At 44.6% G+C, this 18,388-nt stretch overlaps 2 protein-coding genes across 2 annotated transcripts in view; one reads left to right on the forward strand and one right to left on the reverse strand.

Moving 5' to 3' along the window:
• Window positions 1-3,264, forward strand: part of usp15 (ubiquitin specific peptidase 15) — an 89,665-nt gene extending 86,401 nt beyond the window's left edge. The window contains exon 21 of the mRNA XM_080754599.1: window positions 1,146-3,264. Within this exon, the coding sequence (XP_080610725.1) occupies window positions 1,146-1,354 (209 nt within the window). The 3' untranslated portion in view covers window positions 1,355-3,264. The remainder of the gene's footprint in view (window positions 1-1,145) is intronic.
• A 13,511-nt stretch (window positions 3,265-16,775) lies between these two features.
• LOC308308734 (small COPII coat GTPase SAR1B-like) lies at window positions 16,776-17,345 on the reverse strand (the record flags this gene model as incomplete). Its single annotated transcript, XM_080754188.1, has 1 exon — window positions 16,776-17,345. The coding sequence occupies one exon, from the start codon at window positions 17,343-17,345 to the stop codon at window positions 16,776-16,778; it is 570 nt and encodes a 189-aa protein (XP_080610314.1).
• Window positions 17,346-18,388: the final 1,043 nt, after the last annotated feature.

The raw sequence follows: 18,388 nt of genomic DNA on the forward strand, positions 1-18,388 counted from the left end.
GAAAAAAAAAGTTTTGAAAAAAAAAGAATTTGAAAAAAAAAATTTTTTTGAAAAAATGTTTTTTTTGACTCTGAAAAAAAAACGGGAAACGAGAGTGACGTCACTCTCGTCAACTCTCAGAACAGCACTGTTCTGAGAACCCGTGGAAAGCTTTTCATCTCTGTCTGCCCAAAACCAGAGAAAGACACAACGGTAAGAAATAGGACTTTGTGAGGATAGAAGGTGCCAGTGGGACCCCAAAAAAAGATTTAAAATAGAAAAAGTGAAAATTCATGGTGTAGGTCCTTTAAGCAAACAGCCGTCGGCGACGGGGTCCCACCCCTTTTCCTTTTACTGGACGCTTTGGTTCCCATGGAGACGCGTCTACCCAGCAGGCGCTGTTGCCACTACGTGGAAAGGTAGCTTCTGCCTTTGTAGGAAGGGCCTGCGACGGCAGGCAGGTTTATCTATCGAGCACTGATCCATGTCCGGTTACCGTAGCCGTCGGAGCTTAACCCATTTAGAACGGGTACACATCATAGTGTATAGTGTATTATTTTATGCTTTAACTATTGAAAAATAGCAGATATAAGCTGCGAGCTTGTAGATCTGCTATTTTTGAAAAATCGTGAAAATTTACATTTTGACCCGATTCTATAAGTGTCTTTTGAATCCTTCTAAGGTTTTTTGAAAAAAACCTATGTTTCTATGACAACATCTGGCTATAGCCATCGTCAAAGAAAAGGTCCTTTTCACTTGACTGGAGCTCAGTTCGTCTGTTCTTGAGAGACTACTATGTCAGTGGTTCTCAAACCTTTTCATGTGAAGGACCCCCAAAATGATATTTATTTGGCCACGGACCCCCATCTCAAAATATCTAGTTCCAGGGACCCCCCCAGAAGCAAAATTTGAGTTACAAACGTTCGCTTTAAAAATACATATATTCAAAGATTTGCACACATTTTCACGACTTAAAAAAAAATAGCAGATCTACAAGCTCGCAGCGCGGCGAGCTTGTATATCTGCTATTTTTCACAGGTTAAAGCATTCAATAATTCTAGGCCTAAATGGGTTTTAAAGTCACTATTATTTGGGAGGGTCGCGGCCGGATAAAAGGTTGAGAACCACTGCTTTTACACCACTGACAACTCCTCTTTCTCCCGCAGCGCCAGCGTCGACAACCGCCGCCGCCTCCGCCGCCGCCTCCTCCTCGGCCGGCGTCCACAGCGAGGAGGAGGACCTGAACGAGAACAGGAGGAGGAACGCCAACCAGGGGGAGGAGCCGGAGGCGGAGCCTAACCCCAACCAGAACAGGAGGAGGAACACCAACCAGGGGGAGGAGCCCAGTCCTGACGTAGCCATGAAGAGCAACTGAGGAGACGGACGGACGGACCGACGTTTTTTTCATAGCGAAACGATACGACGCGACACGCGCGGAAAACGTCTCTCTTTGCGACTGCAGGAACTTAAAAGAGAAGCGTGGGGTTTTTTATATAACCTCCGTTGTTAGCCCACCACCGCGAGCGGGACAAAAAACAAAACAAAACAAAGAACGCGTTTCACTCGGTTCGGTCTGTGATTCGTTTTGTGACGCCGCGTTACGGGGGCCGAGGTTTCACGTTAAAAGATTCTCAGAACCGACAGTTTGTTTGTTTTTTTTGGGCGTGGGGGGAGAGATCGATCGTTGCTCAGGAGCTTTGGTGGTACTTTGAGAGTTCTCTGACTGGGTGGGAAGGAACAACCCCCAGAACTCTTTCTTTTTTTTTTGTCGATACGCGAAAATAGCAGCTTGCCTGTCTATTTTATTTTATTTTATTACATTTCTTTCTTCAGTTTTTATGGCATACCTTTCTTCAGGGGTGGTTCTTCTGATCATTGATAAGGGAAACCAAAAACCAAACGGAACGTTTATGGAGGGTTCTGGAAGGTTTGGGGTTAACGAGAACGGAACCCTTTGGCAGTGGAAGGAGCCTAAAAACGGAGACAGACAAAGAGAGAGAGACTTGGATCTTTCCATCCAAAACAAAGCCATATGGAACGCAAGGCGATGCAGTGACCTCCCCACAACCCCCACTAGGGGGCGCCAAGGGACATGCCTTTCCAGGGGTACTAAAATGATAAGCAATCTCTGTTGGTTGGATCACTGTGCGTGTGTGTGTGTGTGTGTGGGTGCGAGCATTGTGTGTGTGAGTGTGTTGCTTTTCTGGGGCTTAAAAGAGTAGTTCCCTTTTCTTTTTGCCGAAAACTTTCGCATGAAAACAGCCGATCGGCAACGCGGCTCTGAGCTTTATCGATCGACCGTTTCCCGGCGAAAGCTTTCCCCACGTTAACGTGAAAAATAAATGAAAAAGGACACTAGCGTTGTTTTCAGGGGACTCCGCTCTGCCATAACTGGGTTTATGCCGACTTTACTTAGTCTGCATCGCTGCGTGCCGTTTCTAAAGTCCACTTCTGCTTTAGATTTTGATTTCCCCTTTTATTTTGTTCCTTTTCTTTTCCGGTTTTATTTTTATATACACGATATTTTGAAGAAAAACAACACACACAAAAAAAGCATATTATTTTACCATTGTTAATATTTTTTGGCAAAAAAAAAAAAAAAAAAAAAACACTGAATGATGTTGGACTGTTGGAGAAAATTGTTATTTTATTTTATTTTAAGAAAAGAATGAAAGGAATAATGTCCTGTTGCACAATCATCACCCAAACCCGCTTAACTCTCCCTCCCCTTGTGTCATTTTATTTTTCATATCAGTGCCAGTTGTTTTACCAATGATAAAGGGTTCGAGGATTGAGGGTCTTTAAATGCTTTTAAATCTTGAGTTATCCAGTAGTTGCGGGTCGCGGGAGTCGTCCTTTGTAAGTAGCCGATTCGTGGCGCGCCCGCACGGAGCTAAAGGTCCTTACAGATCAGGAGAGTTGTTTAAACCGATCAGAAAATGTGTTGTGAATATTTGACACTTTTTTTCATTCATAAAAATCTAAAAATCATTGCCAAGCTTTATCGTTGATCTTTATATTGCCGTTCTGTGTGGGTGTACTTACTAATGACAAAGATCTGTTTTAAATTGATACAATTTAATCTCACTAAAATAAAATGTTCCAGTGTGTAACGGACCTTAAAGGGGCTACACCATAGATCTAACTACATTTTTTTTTTTAAATATGTTTTCTTAACACTCAGTCGTTCATCTTAATTTCAGAGGTTTTCTGAATGGGCGTGTCTGAACGGGTCTGTTCATAGCCTCCCCATGCTATGTAATCATGGGGAGAGGCCCGCCCCCTCCTTTTCAGTCTCCACCTGAAGGCAGGGATTGAGAGACAAACTCCCTCAATAGAACCCCTTTGCCAACAAAGGGCATTTTGGTATTGCAGGTGAAAACAGACAGACGGAACATGAAAATTCAAGTGTTTGTTTAGGCTTAAAACTTTATACAAACATATTATGTGCCAATATTCATATATGTTTTATTTTGCATGGTGTAGCCCCTTTAAAACACAATTATGGTTAATAAGTTCTGCCAAAGACGGAGATCTCCTTAGCGTTTTTTTTTAATCAGCTATTAAGATCGATCTTCTCTGTCGTTCGATCAAGCTACCGTTTCTAATAGTTTTTAGGAGACAAAATAACCCAGAAACAAAATATCCGTTCCCCATCCAGTCGCATTCACTTAAGAAGAAATGCCCTCTATCTCCGCCCCTAAGTTTCGAGAGGGGAAAATGGCCCTGCCCGCATGAATGTGTGCACAGACACGGTACTGGGAGTAATTCGAACAGGGAAACGAAACTAGTGCACCAAGGGAGTAGAAATGACCGCTTGCGGTTATTTCTATTCTGTTCGAACGATAAAGACGCACGGCACTGTCCACGCGTGCGATCGTCCTCCAAAAACTGGTAAAAACACCTGAAATACCTGGCACAGGACTAGAAAAAAAGATAAAAAGGAGATCTCCGTCTTAAGCAGTTGAAGTGTTCTATAAATCCTGCTTTGGAGGTGTGTGGAGTCACACGGAGATGCCTGTCCTTCATGGGGGAATTGAAAAGAAAATGTCAAAACAGCCAAACTCTTCTAGCTGTTGTAATGCTGCTACTGCTTATAAGACATGTCATCAATGTGGTGAATTCAGTTCTTTAAGGCTACTGTTTTTATATACTTTGTCGAACAGAGACAGGTGCGGTCCGACAAAAAATTGCGCATTTTCATCTGAGGAAAAAACTAAAGAAAAAAAAAAAAACAGGGAATGCACCACTTTTTGTCGTCCGACACTGAGCGAGGAGAGAGGACGCTTGTTTTCTTTTTCTTGTCTTTTACGAACAGACACGTTAACCGGCTAACTTCAAACAAAACTAAAAGTGTGTGTATAGGGCTCGTATATATTGTAATATGACGTCAGAAGTAGACGAATTCGTCCATTTTCGTAGCGAGAAGTTTTTTTATTTTTTTATGTTTAAGTTTCCAAAATGCACGTATTTGTATTTCAAACAGGTGCAATTACGCAGCTGCCTGCTAAAAATAAAAAAAAACAAAGTGTTGGGAAGTTAGCAGGCTAGCGGACACGTCCTACTTTGTCACGTGCCGGTGTTACACGCTGTAAACAGCAGATCTACAAGCTCACAACGCGCCACCTATGTGACTCGTCGTGGGCTTGTAGATCTGCTATTTACAGCCCAAAACTTAGGTATAAATCCGGCTTTAGCTGGTGCTTATTATAAGCCCCAGCTAAAGTAGCTTCACCACGGCTCTCTCTCTCTCTTTTGCTTTCGGCCCACTGTCTCTCGCCCTCTACGCTCTTTCCAGCTCTTTTCACACACTCCCTCCATCTCTTCCTCTCCCTCTCCTATCCTCATTTTCATCCTTTTTGTCTTCCCTTTCTGTCTCCTAATTTAATTTAAACCGGGCTTCATTTTATCTCTCTCCTCGTGCCTCTATTTAGTCTCTTTTCCGCTGTAACAAGAACTAAAGTGGCGCCCATTTTGTGGTGCCACCGATAGAAAAAACATTTTTTTTTCTTTTTTTCATAGGCCAAATTTCAAATACTCAAACTCCTGCCTCCTTGTTTCCTCCGTCATCTGTCCTCCAGCATAAACATTTTAGGAGATATCTGTGGCACGGCAAAATGGGCAAAACGTCAATGCCTTAAATACTCTAAAACAGTGGTTCTCAACCTGTGTGTCGGGGCCCCAGGGTTCCCCAAATTATTTTGGGGGGGTCCCCAGATGATTAACTTAATGTGCAACACTGTATTCTCACTCAACAGTAAACGAACCAACATAAAGTTTGAGTGTATAGAGGGTACCTGCACATTTCTAAAGCGACAGTTTAAGGACTTTTAAGACCTTTTTTAATTCCTCTAAAATGACAAATTAAACATTGGCCAAATTGTCAATTATTAGAGGCAGAAATTGTGAAAATAGCCAATCTACAAGCTTGTAGATCGGCTATTTTCACAATAGGATGTGTTAAACAAAATGTAATGCCCTTCCAACTCCAAGTAGTGCTTGTTAAGGTGGTGGTGGGGGGGGGGGGGGGGGGGGGTCCCAGTTCAAATATGAGTATTTTGGGTATCGTGGGCTGAAAAGGTTGAGAACCACTGCTCTAAAATAGCAGATCTACAAGCTCAATCGTGTAGGCTGGCTATTTTCTGATTTTTTTAATTTTTTTTAAGGGATGTAACTGGTTCTGGTTATGTTAGAAACGTGAAAACAAACAAAAAAAATCTATGTTTAAACTTGCATACCCATCCCTCCCTTCTAAACAAGCCAGCAAGAGCCGCTGGCCGCAGCGTCTCTCAAACAAGCTCCGCCATCCCTTTTTGCTTCACCGTCCCCCAGTAGAGGGCGCTGTTGTTCTAGATTAGGAAAACATGGGTGGTTTTGGTTTGGGATTCACCTCAGCCTTAAAACTCTTAATCTGCCGCACCGGTTGCCTTTATTTTTTATTTTTTAATTCATTTGCACAGAGTTGTCACTTAAGTGTGTGCGCGCGCGCACACACACACACACACACACACACACACACACACACACAAGTCCATTATGTTTTGGGGACATTGTAGCCACTTTAGTTTGAAATCGGCACATATCTCTTTTCATTTTATTTCTGCCTGTTTTTGCCCACCTTACTTTGCTTGGGTTGAATGTTTCAGGGGAGAAGGGGGAGGGGGGTTGTCTTACAGGGTCCGTTGCCTTTAACGTTAAGCTATAATAGGAAATACATGGCTGTTGCTGTACATGCCCCCTCCCCCAAAAAGCCCAGTGGGAAAGAACGGTTGCAGACGCGGCGCTTAAACCGCATGCATCCGCATTGTGGAGAAAGCTTATGCTGAAAACAGCCGATATAGACAAGATTGTCGGCTATTTTCCTGCTAAAGCTTTCCTCGCAAATATCAGAAAACATAATGCCCTGCTATAGAGCCCTGAGGGACTCTACTGTATGTATTCTCCTTTTGCACAAAGTAGAATGCAAGATAGAGGGCGCCAGATCCCTTTGAGTCACACCCTACCACTACTTACTGTTCATCCACAGAGCTTTGATTCTAGTCGTTTTCCCCATTAGATTAAAGTGCTTTCTTTTCACTTTTTTCAACTTTCATTGCTTGTCAACTGCAGCTCGCAAAGTGTGATCTGCAGCACAGTAGAGCTGCGGGAAAAAAAACGCTACCCGGGGGCGGGTAGCTACCGCTACCGGCTAGCTACCGCCAGCGAGACGCTCCACCTACTATTATAGGCTTATATACGATTATACTGTACATAGGAAAAGGTTCACTCTGTGAGTGCACAAATTTGATAAAAGTTTATTTATTTATATGTATAAGCATTTAATAATTCAGAGGAAAAAAAAGAAAAAAAAGATAGATATATATATGAATCGTATTTAAAAGACTCTGGTGGGGCGACACACACACACACACACACACACACACTAGGTTGGGAAGTCTTGCACTGCTGCAGCGCGTGAGGTATTTTTTTCCCCCCAGGAGAAAAAGTTTTATTGTGTGTTTTATTTTATTTTTATTTTTTTTAAAGGATGCATTCTTCTGTTGTTGTTTTTTTTGGGAGGTTTTATGGGGGTGGGATCTTTTTTTTTTTTTATGTTTTCCGGACATCCTTGCATGACGACATGGATGGGGGGGGGCATACTTACAGGGGGGTTTCCTGGTTTTTGGCTGCACTTGAATTCACTTGGGTTTACATTTGACAATGTGCATGGATGTGTATTTATACACAATCTTCAATAAAGTTGTGTTTAAAGCCTCCCGGAGTTGTCCTGTCATGACTTTAACCCGTTTAGGCCTGAACAAAATACCTAAAAATGTCTTCTAAATCCTAACGGTTTAATGAAAAACGTGCGTTTCTATGATCACCAATTGACCCTTTTTCAGCCTTCTGATTGGTCCCTGACTGGCCAACCAGAAAAATCATTCTCTTTTGCTACTGGGGGCGGAGTTATGCAGTGTCGTGCATTTTTCCATTAATATTAATGGCGAGAGTGTAGTTTTAAATTGATATTTATTTTCATTTTTATTTTATTTTTTGCTTTGTCATGATAAATAGGAACATTTTGGAACAAAATGGAGTGAATACACAGTGAATATTTGTGCGGTGATGCGCGGTACGGCCACGATGCGGTACGGCGCAGCGTGGTCATAGCGATTTCGATGAGTATAATGAATACGCTTCAACAAACTAGTTCACATGAACTATATCGATGTAACTAAGAGATTCGATTGGGTACATATCTATCTATAAATGCGAGAAGTCTCTGCGTGCGTGTCTGTCCGTCTGTGTGTGTGTGTATGTAATCCGTGTATCTCGAGAACCGTTTGTCCCACGGGCTTCAGATTCGGCACGTGCAGTGCCGGGCCTCGACCCGACCGAAGACCTCTACTCTTGCGTAGATTTCCTTGCGTGGTTTCCTCCGCCATCGGTGTATGAATGTGTGTGTGAATGTAATGCACAATCTATGTAAAAGTGCCTTGGATAAAGGCGCTATATAAATGCACCATTTGCCATTTATCAGTGGTGCTCAAACTTTTTAATGTCAAGGACCCCTAGAATTAGGCCTATATGTATTTGACTCCCATCTCAAACTATGTTGTTCCAGGGACCCCTCCCCCCAGAAGCAAAGATTTACAAAAAGTTTGCTTTAAAAATATTTATATATTTAAAGATTTGCTCAAAATGTTCAGGATGTTTCAGGAAAGCTCGCAGGATTGCACTCAGTGCCGCGCTGTGAGCTTGTATATCTGCTATTTTAATAGTTGGACCATAAAATAATGGTTAAAGTGGTTAAAATCTAACATAACAAATGTGTTCCCGGTCTCGGCAAATGTACAGTTGTGGACAAAAGTTATTTGTAAAACGGGAAAAATGTAAAATCTTCCTGAAGCTTGGCAAATGAAAACATATTTTGCATCAACATGTTTTGCACGTATTTGATTTGCAGAGGAACAACATAAAACTGGAATAAATACAGAATCCTAGCTCATTCTACACAGAAATGTGCATAAATCATTGAATACACTGTACTTGAATTTCAAGCTGGCTATTCACCTTGAACTGTGGTGAGTCCAAGTTGACTTTAATCTTTAGTAACCACTAATCCACCTAGTTTAAATGGAGTAGGTCTTTGCACACTGCAGCGTTTTTCGGGCCGAATATCGGAGTGAATTTCGTAGTGCGTGAATAAAACAATCAACCTCACGTTATGTCAATCTCGTTTGCACACTGCCGTCCGTTTCGTATTTATTTTCGGACCAGGGTTGATTTTTCCCGATTTTCGCAGCTGTCGCACTGAGTCCCTTGCTCTCTCTCTCTTTCCTCTCTCTCTCTCCCTGGCCTACGGCTTTCGGATTTCCAAAACGCAACGAAAACACGCAGTGCAGTGTGCAACCACCTTAAAGCCCTCATTCTGCTGTTTTGACCCACACTGAGCATGGAACAAATAAAAAAAAGGAGAGAATTGTCAGGAGGTCAGAGGTCAGATTGTAGCCAAGCGTGGACAATCTGAAGGCTCCAAGTCCATCTCCAGAGACCTTGATGTTCCTTCACTGTGCGCAATCTACGATTGTGTGGTGTTGTTGTTTTCTTTTTGTTTTTTTTTATAAATGCAAGAGTGCTAATACTTTTGTCCACGACTGTAGTTAATGTAGCGTCACAGTCATTTTAACCACTTCATCCATTTATACGGTGGATATTCAAAAACAACAGATCTACAATCTTGCAGTGCGGGTTTTAAAAATGTTTAAATCGTTTTGCTTTGTCTTTTAAGTGAGGCACCAGTCTTAAGTGCCTCTCAGCAATCTACTGAACAGTGGCTTTGAATTAGACTGGCATAAATATGTTTAAACTTAAAATGTGTATAAACTGTCATCTTTAAAAGTTGGATATAGTGATTAACCCTACATCACCGCCTATACATGAAACGAAATAGCATAAATAGATGGATAGATAAAATAAAGTAGGCTATCAGTCAAACATTTGATACACCTTCCATTCAAATGTTATTTTCATACACATTAACACGTTGCAGTCCGAAATAGAATGGTGGTTGGTGGATTAGCCATGAAATTTCTATTATTGTATTGTGATCTGAGACATAATATTATGTTTATAAACACGAGCCCGCCGCCCCTCCATCTTGGACAGCGGCGTTGTTTTTCTTTTTTTTTTTTTTCCCAGGGCAGTAACTCACCATGTTTTTCTCGATCTCCGTTGGGATAGAATGGGCGTTTTGGCCGATCAACGATGTCTCCGTGCGTTTCGCGTGCGCGATCCATTCACGTAAATGTCCCCGCAAATAATCCATGTGTGATTGAAGAACAACACTGAGAAGTTTCGCCTGCATAGCTGCAACTATGGCTGCAGTAGAAGCTAGAGTCTGCAAACAGCAAACAAATGGCTGGGAGAGCTGCTTGGACAAGGATAGGACCATGACGTCACCTCTGCTTCATGTACGGCCTGGGTGAGCTATGAATGCTCGAGTGAGGGCCAGGGAAGGCTAGACGATCGCCGATTTTCGGATCAAAATCTTTTATAACGGTTTTAAAGACAAAGTCCGATTAAGTACGACGTGGCTGAGGGGACCTGGGGGGAAGTGCGATATGGTACGGTTTTAACATTAAGGGGCTCCCCTTGGCTTGGAAGGTGTTAATAATGAACATCAAATGAAAGAACATAATATGGAATTATGTGGTAAAACTTTTGCATTATCGTCATGCAAAAAGGGTTTCAATGAAAGCACTTGATTTTCTGTCCGAATTCTTTTCCATTTTCCAAGTGTCTGAAGCGGCATTCACACAGGCACGTTTTATTACGATTAAAACGAATCCTATAACGTATTGTTGGAAAATACACAACGGTTGGGCATGTGTGAAGACGCATCCGTATTCTTTTTCGAATAAAAGAAACGAATGCAAATCCACAAAAAAACGGTGGTTTCGATGCGCTACCGCAAACGCTTTCCTGTTGGTGTGAATCCATCCGTCTCAAATACAGGCAATATATAGAGCCATGTGCGGGTTAAATCCATAGTTGTTTATAAAAGGTTAAATCCCCCTCCAGACCGTCCGTTCTCATTAGATTTCTGACCATTCTGGCCGCCTCCTCCCCTCATTGATTCAATTTCTGATCACCGCTCCCTCGATCGCACATGGTGTATTATTTGAGAGGAGTTGCTCACAGTTAGATAAAAGGAAAGTGCCACAGGAGTCACTTGTATATCATATATAGGCTATAGGCCTAATATAATATAGGCCGATGTGTGGGTCTCTCGCCCTTGTTCGCGCGCGCGGCTCTCTGTGCCAAATAATGTCCAAATGGAGACGCTTCATGCGCGGAGCGCAGAGAGGGAACCAGCGGAGGGCAAGACGAGGGGCAGAGAGAGAGAGAGAGAGACGTTGATGTCCTCCTCTTCGTAGATATTCATATCTGGCTATTAAAAGTATTTGCTGTCTGGTTTATTGCTGGTAGATTTTGCGAGTCCCTCCGGCCGCCGCTGGTTTTATTTTTTGATCGCCCGTTTACGATCGTCGACCGCAGATAAATAGGCTGACGCCTGCGCCTCAATTTTGCGGCGGTCCTGCGGTTACATTGTGAGTTGAACTTGAAGAATTAATAAACACAGGGAGATGGAGGGGGCATTATTATGCAGCTTGGATACATACATGTCCCGTGGACAGACGTGGACGATTCCTTGTTTCGGATGACAATGTGCAGTGTGAGGGCAAACGTATCAATTAAATATGCAAGAATGTAGCAACTTCACCCCTCCCATTCGCACGACTAAACCGAATTATATTATGAGAATGTGGCCTTAATTTCTTTTGAGTTTTGTTCTGTGTAACTTTGATCCAATATTTCTCTGCTCTCCAGTCCACTGCTCTTCTCTGCGCTCTGTGCGTTGTGCGTAAATCTCGGGATCCATAATGCTGTAGTTCCAAGCCAGGGGTCTTCAACGTGTTCAGGCCAAGGAGCCCTTAGTTGAGAGAGAGATGAAGCAGGGACCCCCACAACCTGTTCATAGAATCCATATTGTTTCTTTGCTTGACGGCACAATCATCAGTGTATTTTGGATTCATGTCAATTTGTGTTTTCAGATATTTAACCACTTGAACCGTCAATACTTAAAGCTGTACTGTGGAAGCTGGTCAACTAGTGGTCAGTAGCGGTATTGCTTTTTTCGGCCGGAGTCGCCGCGGACCACCGGAACACCTTGCCGATACGATTCCGTAGAGCCGTCTCCCATCATTTTTAGACCAGAATTGAGGGAGTAGCAAGCAAGATTCCTTCACCAATGTAAACACAGTTGCTGAGGGAAGCTACTTCCTTTAGAGACAGCAAGACTCGCTGTGATTGGCCGGTGGTGTATGATCGGCGCTGTGATTGGCCGGTAGTGTATCATGTGGGAGATGACATCATTTTGCCGGGAAATTCTCCCCCCCTCACAACTCATAGAAAACATATAAAGAGAAGGCTTCAGAAGCTGAAAATAACAGAGTGGGGGTTCTAAAACTTTAGCGATTTAACAGTTAGGACAATTTTAAGATTTGTTTTATAAAAAAAGTTACATGGTATAACTTTAAAACACCTTTTACTCTGTACTTAGTCTGCTCTTTTCCCCCTTTGAACCTTTGCCAAAAATCAAACCTCGGTTCGAAGTGAAGCGGTGAATTTTTATTCTATGTGTTCTAGAGCTATGAAATCTGTGTTTTAGATCTCATTCTGTGTTCTAGATCTATACTTTCTATGTGCTTTAGTTCTATATTTTTATGAATTCTGAATGAATGAATGATTTTGTCTGCAGGGCCAAATTGTCATGTGAAGCTTGACCAATCCTCAATTCCGCATGCACGGGACATGTACGGGACAGACAAAGCCACTCCTTGAGAATCTATGGGAATCCTCAAAAAAACATGTACGGGACAGACAAAGCCACACCTTGGAAGCGGCTTTCACCGCTTCAAAAATAGCCGGGGTTTGATTGATTGAAGAATGTATTAGAAGTTTGCATAGGAGAAGAAAAGCACATGGCAAGGGTGGGTGTGAGATGTCAGTGAGCGCTTGTTTTCGGAGGCGCGCCAACCCAAGCAGACTTGATCCACGCGAGACACCGCCGAGCAAGCTAAATGGAGCGAGTCCATGTCGAGCGGTGCAATGTCCACTTCCTCACGGAAATGATGTATTGTAGTTATTGCAAGAATGAATGAATTGCAATCTCACTTTTTGAGCATGCATAAAGACGCGACTCTTTTATTGCACACACTGCAATCGTACTGACAACACAACACTCACACCACTTCCTATGTGTCTCCCCTAAACCCCCGAGTGAACTGACAGTCACTACAATATATGTTTTTCACAATGAGGCCATTGTCAAATATTGGGGGAATTAAAAAAAAAAGAATAAAAGACAATAAAGGTTTTAAGAGTGAAATCATATGGCAGTATAGATAAAAGCAATAAATGAATATGTTATACCACTGAACCTGGTGTATAAGGTTAATGTGTATTTTGATCATATTATTATTAGGTTATTATACTTTGGCATACTATGGCATTATGACAGGATCTGTTTCTGGAGTTAAAGACACAAACCGCAGTTGTATACCTTTTGAAATATTTTAAATGTAATTCTATATACACGTAGGGCGTAGGCCTATGTGTTATTGTGTTGAAACTTTGCCTAAAAGTAGAATCGTACAGATCGTATAGAGTCTTATACACAACTGACGTTCTAGGCAGGGGTGTAGTTGTTCCTATGATTGGCCGCTAGTTGCGCTGTTCTGGCACCAGAAGCAACATGTTCTCCATAGGATTCCACTCTATTCCCCCAAACGTTTACATTTGATTTTCTTACCTTAAGAAACATTGTCATAAATACTTTATGGTTCCTGTCGCTAGTTTAAAGCCTCGTTTCAATCATCATGATTTGCGTTTTGCAAAAATATTGTCCAATTTATGTTATATAATTGATGTTTTAGCAGGGTATGCTGTAGGAGGGGGCTTGTGATCATAGGCTTGTGATGATTTTTCTTTGTGTGCTTTATTTTCGGCAACGTCAAGACAATGTCCATGTGTCCCTGCGGTTGCACGTGACCGTTGGCAGCCAATAGCAATCGAGACTATCATTTCTACCAATGAACGTTGATTTCTACAATGATGGTGTCACCCATACAACAGCCAAAAAAACGTAATTTGCGCAGCATAGAAACCAATGGCTTCCTAGTTCCTACAGTCCATATTTTCCTACAGTCTATGGTTCTAGGTGACCGATGTCACAGGTTGTTCACGTGAACACAACATGGACACGCCGTTCCCATGTGGATCCGCTACGCACATTTCCTGTGTGCTATTGAGCGGTGCTAACCGCTCCTACATCTGGCTTTGTCAGTTTGTACATAATACTGTATGTCCCGCAGCTGGCTCATTGGCCAAGCTTAATGAAATTAACTCGCCGCTCACTTCACACTGGGTGTGAAGTTTTGAGAGGTGCCAACCACTCCTGTGTCTGGCTTTTTGTGTCCCTTATGTCCGTAGTGCGAGACTAATGTCACACAAATTGACATCATCAGAAAGTATGCAGAGACCGACGTCACCACAGCTGATGTCACGGACAGAACAGCGCCCATACAAGGAGATCTGCACGTGTACAGTATCGTGTTTGATACCATACGGGTGTGATTTATTTTTAACAATACATAGACATGATCTCTTTGTCTGACGTCTTGGGGAAGTGGAGGTAATGCTTCAGGTAGCCTGAGAGGAACTCCATGGTCATGTCATCCACCTGGGCCTCCACCTCTGAGCCAGACTGGGGTGAGGCTGTCGAAGAAGGCGACGGCGCAGCTGTGGTGGCAACGCTGTTGTCGTCGTTGTTGGTGGTTGTCAGCGTTCCGGGGTCTCTTCCGGAGCGGCGGTGGCGCTGGGGGGAACAGAGGCCCGCTCGCTTGGGGTCCACAGAGGCTGAAAACAGGCTCCTCTCGCCGCCTGACGTGATGCTGCAAAGCCCCGCGAAGCGGCCCGGGGTACAGAGGCGACTGGACCGGCAGGGGCAGGGGCACAAGGATCGGCCGCTCGAAGCTCCGTCATCCACAGCTCGCCGGCTCCACTGGGGATCGGGGTTCTCTCCCCGGGGGCAGGAGCAACAATGAGGAGGAGGAGAAGGAGGCAGGTGGGACGGACCCATGGAGACGCCGCTGTGGAGCTTGGACAAGGCACGGAAGTCACAGTCCTCTGTGGCTACGTGACTCTGAAGCGTCAGCGCTACTGCCATGGACCCTTTGTCATCGCCGCAGGCACCGCGTTCCTCCTCCGTAGAGCGGCCCGTGGTCCCGGTGTTTCCACCGTCCTGCTCGTAAGCGGCTGTGGAAGCGGAAGAAATGACAACACTGCGCGATTGACAGTAGGAGAGGAGCTCTTTGCGGGCGGTGGCGACCAGGGAGCTGTGGGTCTTTCTAACGCCGAGCTCTGTCGCGAAGGCCGCAGCAGCCGGGAGCTGGAGCTTTGCCTGGGCGCTAGGGGGCAACAGCGTAGCAGGGGCTGCAGTACCGCTGCGGTAGCTCCTGCTGTGGCGCTTCTGGAGACTACCGGAGCCTGCTCTGGCCGACGGCGACTTTCTGATACTTTGACCCTCGTGCCCGTTGTCTCTTGGGTGACTCGGCTTGGGTGCTGCACCACCAGGGCAGGCCCGTTGTTGTGGTGGTAGAGGTGGTACACCCACCGGGTGGGATGCTCCCAGTGCGGCGGGGGAACTCTCTGCAGCGTCGACCTTCAGCCTCTTGAAGGCCGTAAAAACCTCTTCTTCTGCATTGTCTTCACCTCCTGCTGCCTCCTCCCCGGTGAGGATGCAGGCCACAGTAAAGACCCTCTTCATGAGGTCGACAACGATGAAGAAGGTGGCGCACAGAAGTCTCAGGTACGCCGTATTTGGTGTCCGACTGCCGCGAGTCAGTTACTTATAAACGATACGGGTATGTGACGGTGTCATAAGACATGCTGTCAGGATCTTCCTTGATTGGATGGAAACAGGTACTCCCTCTCTCTCGCGTGTGCATCTGCTATTTTTGAGAACCACTCTTTTAAACCACTGTTCTAGATCCTCAGAGTTTTCTGCATTGTAACGGGGACAGACTCCTACGTGTTACCGGCTGATACACGACTAGACTGCACTCTGTCAACGTGCCAACTTCCGCCTTGTGCACTTGTGGCCATGTTGGTGACGTCACCAAGAATGCTGGACCCTGATTGGTTACGGGCATAAACACAGACAGACACGCCACAGATGCACCACCGAACGCAGTACTTGCACACTCTGCTGGTGCAAATAATAAGCCCCCTCTCGACCTACTTGTAGCTTGTAGAAAACAGGTAATAGAGTTTGGGTCGCTAGGCTGCCTTCACACCTACCTACGCCCCACCGCCAATCCAACTGATACGCCCAATACATCGGTCTGTCAGTCCTTGGGCCTTTCATGCCCATATATGGAGATCTCATATGTCAGTCCTTGTGCCTTTCGTCCCCATTTATGGAGATCCCTGATGTCTTCAGTATAAGCCCTTATAATGGCTTACTGCTATGCCCATATATGGAGATCTCTGTATCTGTCAGTCCTTGTTCCTTTCATACCCATATTTGGAGATCACTGTACTGTATATGTCAGTCCTTATATGGTGATCTCTCATCATTATGCTCATAATACAGGCCCTAAGGGCATGCCCCCCGTTTGTGCTGATTTCCTATTTAAATGTAGGCAAAATAAGCCTTGGTTTCAGCCTAGTCCCTTTTGGACCATTTTAAAGTGCTCTACTGATTACTATACTGTCTGTCTAGAAAGGAGCGTAGTAAGCTCACTAACAACGAGGGGTGGAGCTCTTTAACTCAAGCCCCCGATTGAGCGTTTTCTAATATTTTGTGGAAAGTTGTGAGACGACAAATTCTGAACAGAACTGGTATCTTTTTTATCGGCCAGTTGTTGTGACTGTGAGTTTGTGGCTGACCACCATTTATGAAGATGACAATTGAAAAAGGTAACACATGTATATTATCATTAAATATCATTAACGCAATAATTCATTAGTGTGCAATAAGTGTTAAATGGCTTTATATTATGGATAGTACTGTAATCATTTCTTATTCGCCTCTTGTCTTGATTGTTTAAACATGACGTTGTGGGCAGCTATGCTCGGTAACAAGCTTGATAAGCCCAAAGCTTATTGATACCGAGTACTCGATACATTTGTTATCGAGTTAGTAGAGTTAGTAACCCTTGTTTTGAGTTCCATCCCTACTAACAACCCTATTCATGGTGGATATTCTGGATGAGCCACTTGAAGCCGTCTCCGTAGCCCTGTCTCTTCACCACGCTGCACATGAAGAGCGCCACCGGCCTCGGGTGCAACGCCTCTGCGTGCAGCCCCAGCGCCTCCCTGAGACCGCGCTCGCTGAGCGCCTCCGGCAGGTCGATCTTATTCCCCAGGATGAGGACCGGCATGTCAGCCTCCATCGCTAGCAGGCTGTCCAGCTCGGCTTTGGCCTCGGCCAGCCGCTCGCGATCGGCGCAGTCCACCAGGAAGATGATTCCGTCGACGGCGAGGAGGTAGTCCCGCCAGAGCCTGCGCGCAGCCGCGTGACCGCCGACGTCGAACGTCTGGAAGTCCCTGCCGGCGACTCGGAGCTCCTCGGACGTGGGCTGGCCTGTGGGCTCCTGCTGCCCCAGGCGGTCGTCCTTGAGCATCTGCAGCAGCGTGGTCTTCCCGGAGTTGTCCAGTCCCAGGAACACCAGCTTGAAGTTCCTCCACCAGCCCAGTGTCTGCAGGACGCTCCTGTAGAGCCAGCGGATCGTTGACATCAAGGGATAGTCGGACATTATGTTGTGTTAGTATTGGAACTCAACAGTATAAAAAATGTCTTGTATAGCGAAGCACAGTGTAGTCAACAAGAAAAGGCTGAGGTGACGATTCAGTTCAGGAGTCTATCTATGGCTGTGCTGCTGATCCAAAGGTACGTGTCATGAGACAGTGACTGCAGCTGGTCCTTTTATAGCCGCCTCTTCCCGATGATGTCACGCTGACTCAGCCATGACCGTATATGGAGTTGCCACTTCAGCCACGCCCAAATTTGATGCATGTTGTCTAAGCCAATTGTGTCGGCATGATGTCAGACTGCTAACCCCATTAGAATCACCTACTTTAAATACTCTGATGATACTGCTATTCTTGGACTGCTTCATGACAATAACTCTATTACGGACTACCAGAACACCATCTCTCATTTTACACAGTGGTGCACTGACAACTATCTAGAGTTGAACGTGGACAAAACAAAAGAGCTGGTTTTTCAAGCAACCCACACTGGACTTAACCCACTCACTATTCATGGAAAAGCAGTCGAACAGGTTGATAGCTTCACATATCTTGGACTCACTCTGGACAATAAACTGAGGTTTGATCAACACATTACATCTATCCATAAACGTTTTCAGCAAAGACTTCATGTAATCCGTAAGCTAAGATCACTATCCGTTGCCCCCCATCTTCTGTTATTACTGTACAAAAGCATTATACAACCTGTTCTGTTGTACTGCTCTGCATGTTTCTTCACCATACTGTCCATGCCTAACAGAAACAAACTCTACAGTATTACCCGTATTGCTTCCAAGATCATTGGACTCCCCACACCCACACTGTCTGATATGAACGATAAGGCCATAACACGATTAGCTCTCTCAATAACAAGTGACACTGACCATCCTCTGCATCGCCACTTTGACCTAATGCCATCTGGGCGAAGATACAGAACCTTGGCGTGGGAAAAAGTTCGGTTTAAAAGGAGTTTTGTCCCCTCAGCCATTGCTGCACTTAACAATATGTTAAACAATCGCCCCCGTCGCTAAGAGGGTCTTCTTCTGTG

The sequence above is a fragment of the Nannobrachium achirus genome, assembly GCF_963921795.1.
Source record: "Nannobrachium achirus genome assembly, chromosome: 23".
Taxonomy (NCBI): domain Eukaryota; kingdom Metazoa; phylum Chordata; class Actinopteri; order Myctophiformes; family Myctophidae; genus Nannobrachium; species Nannobrachium achirus.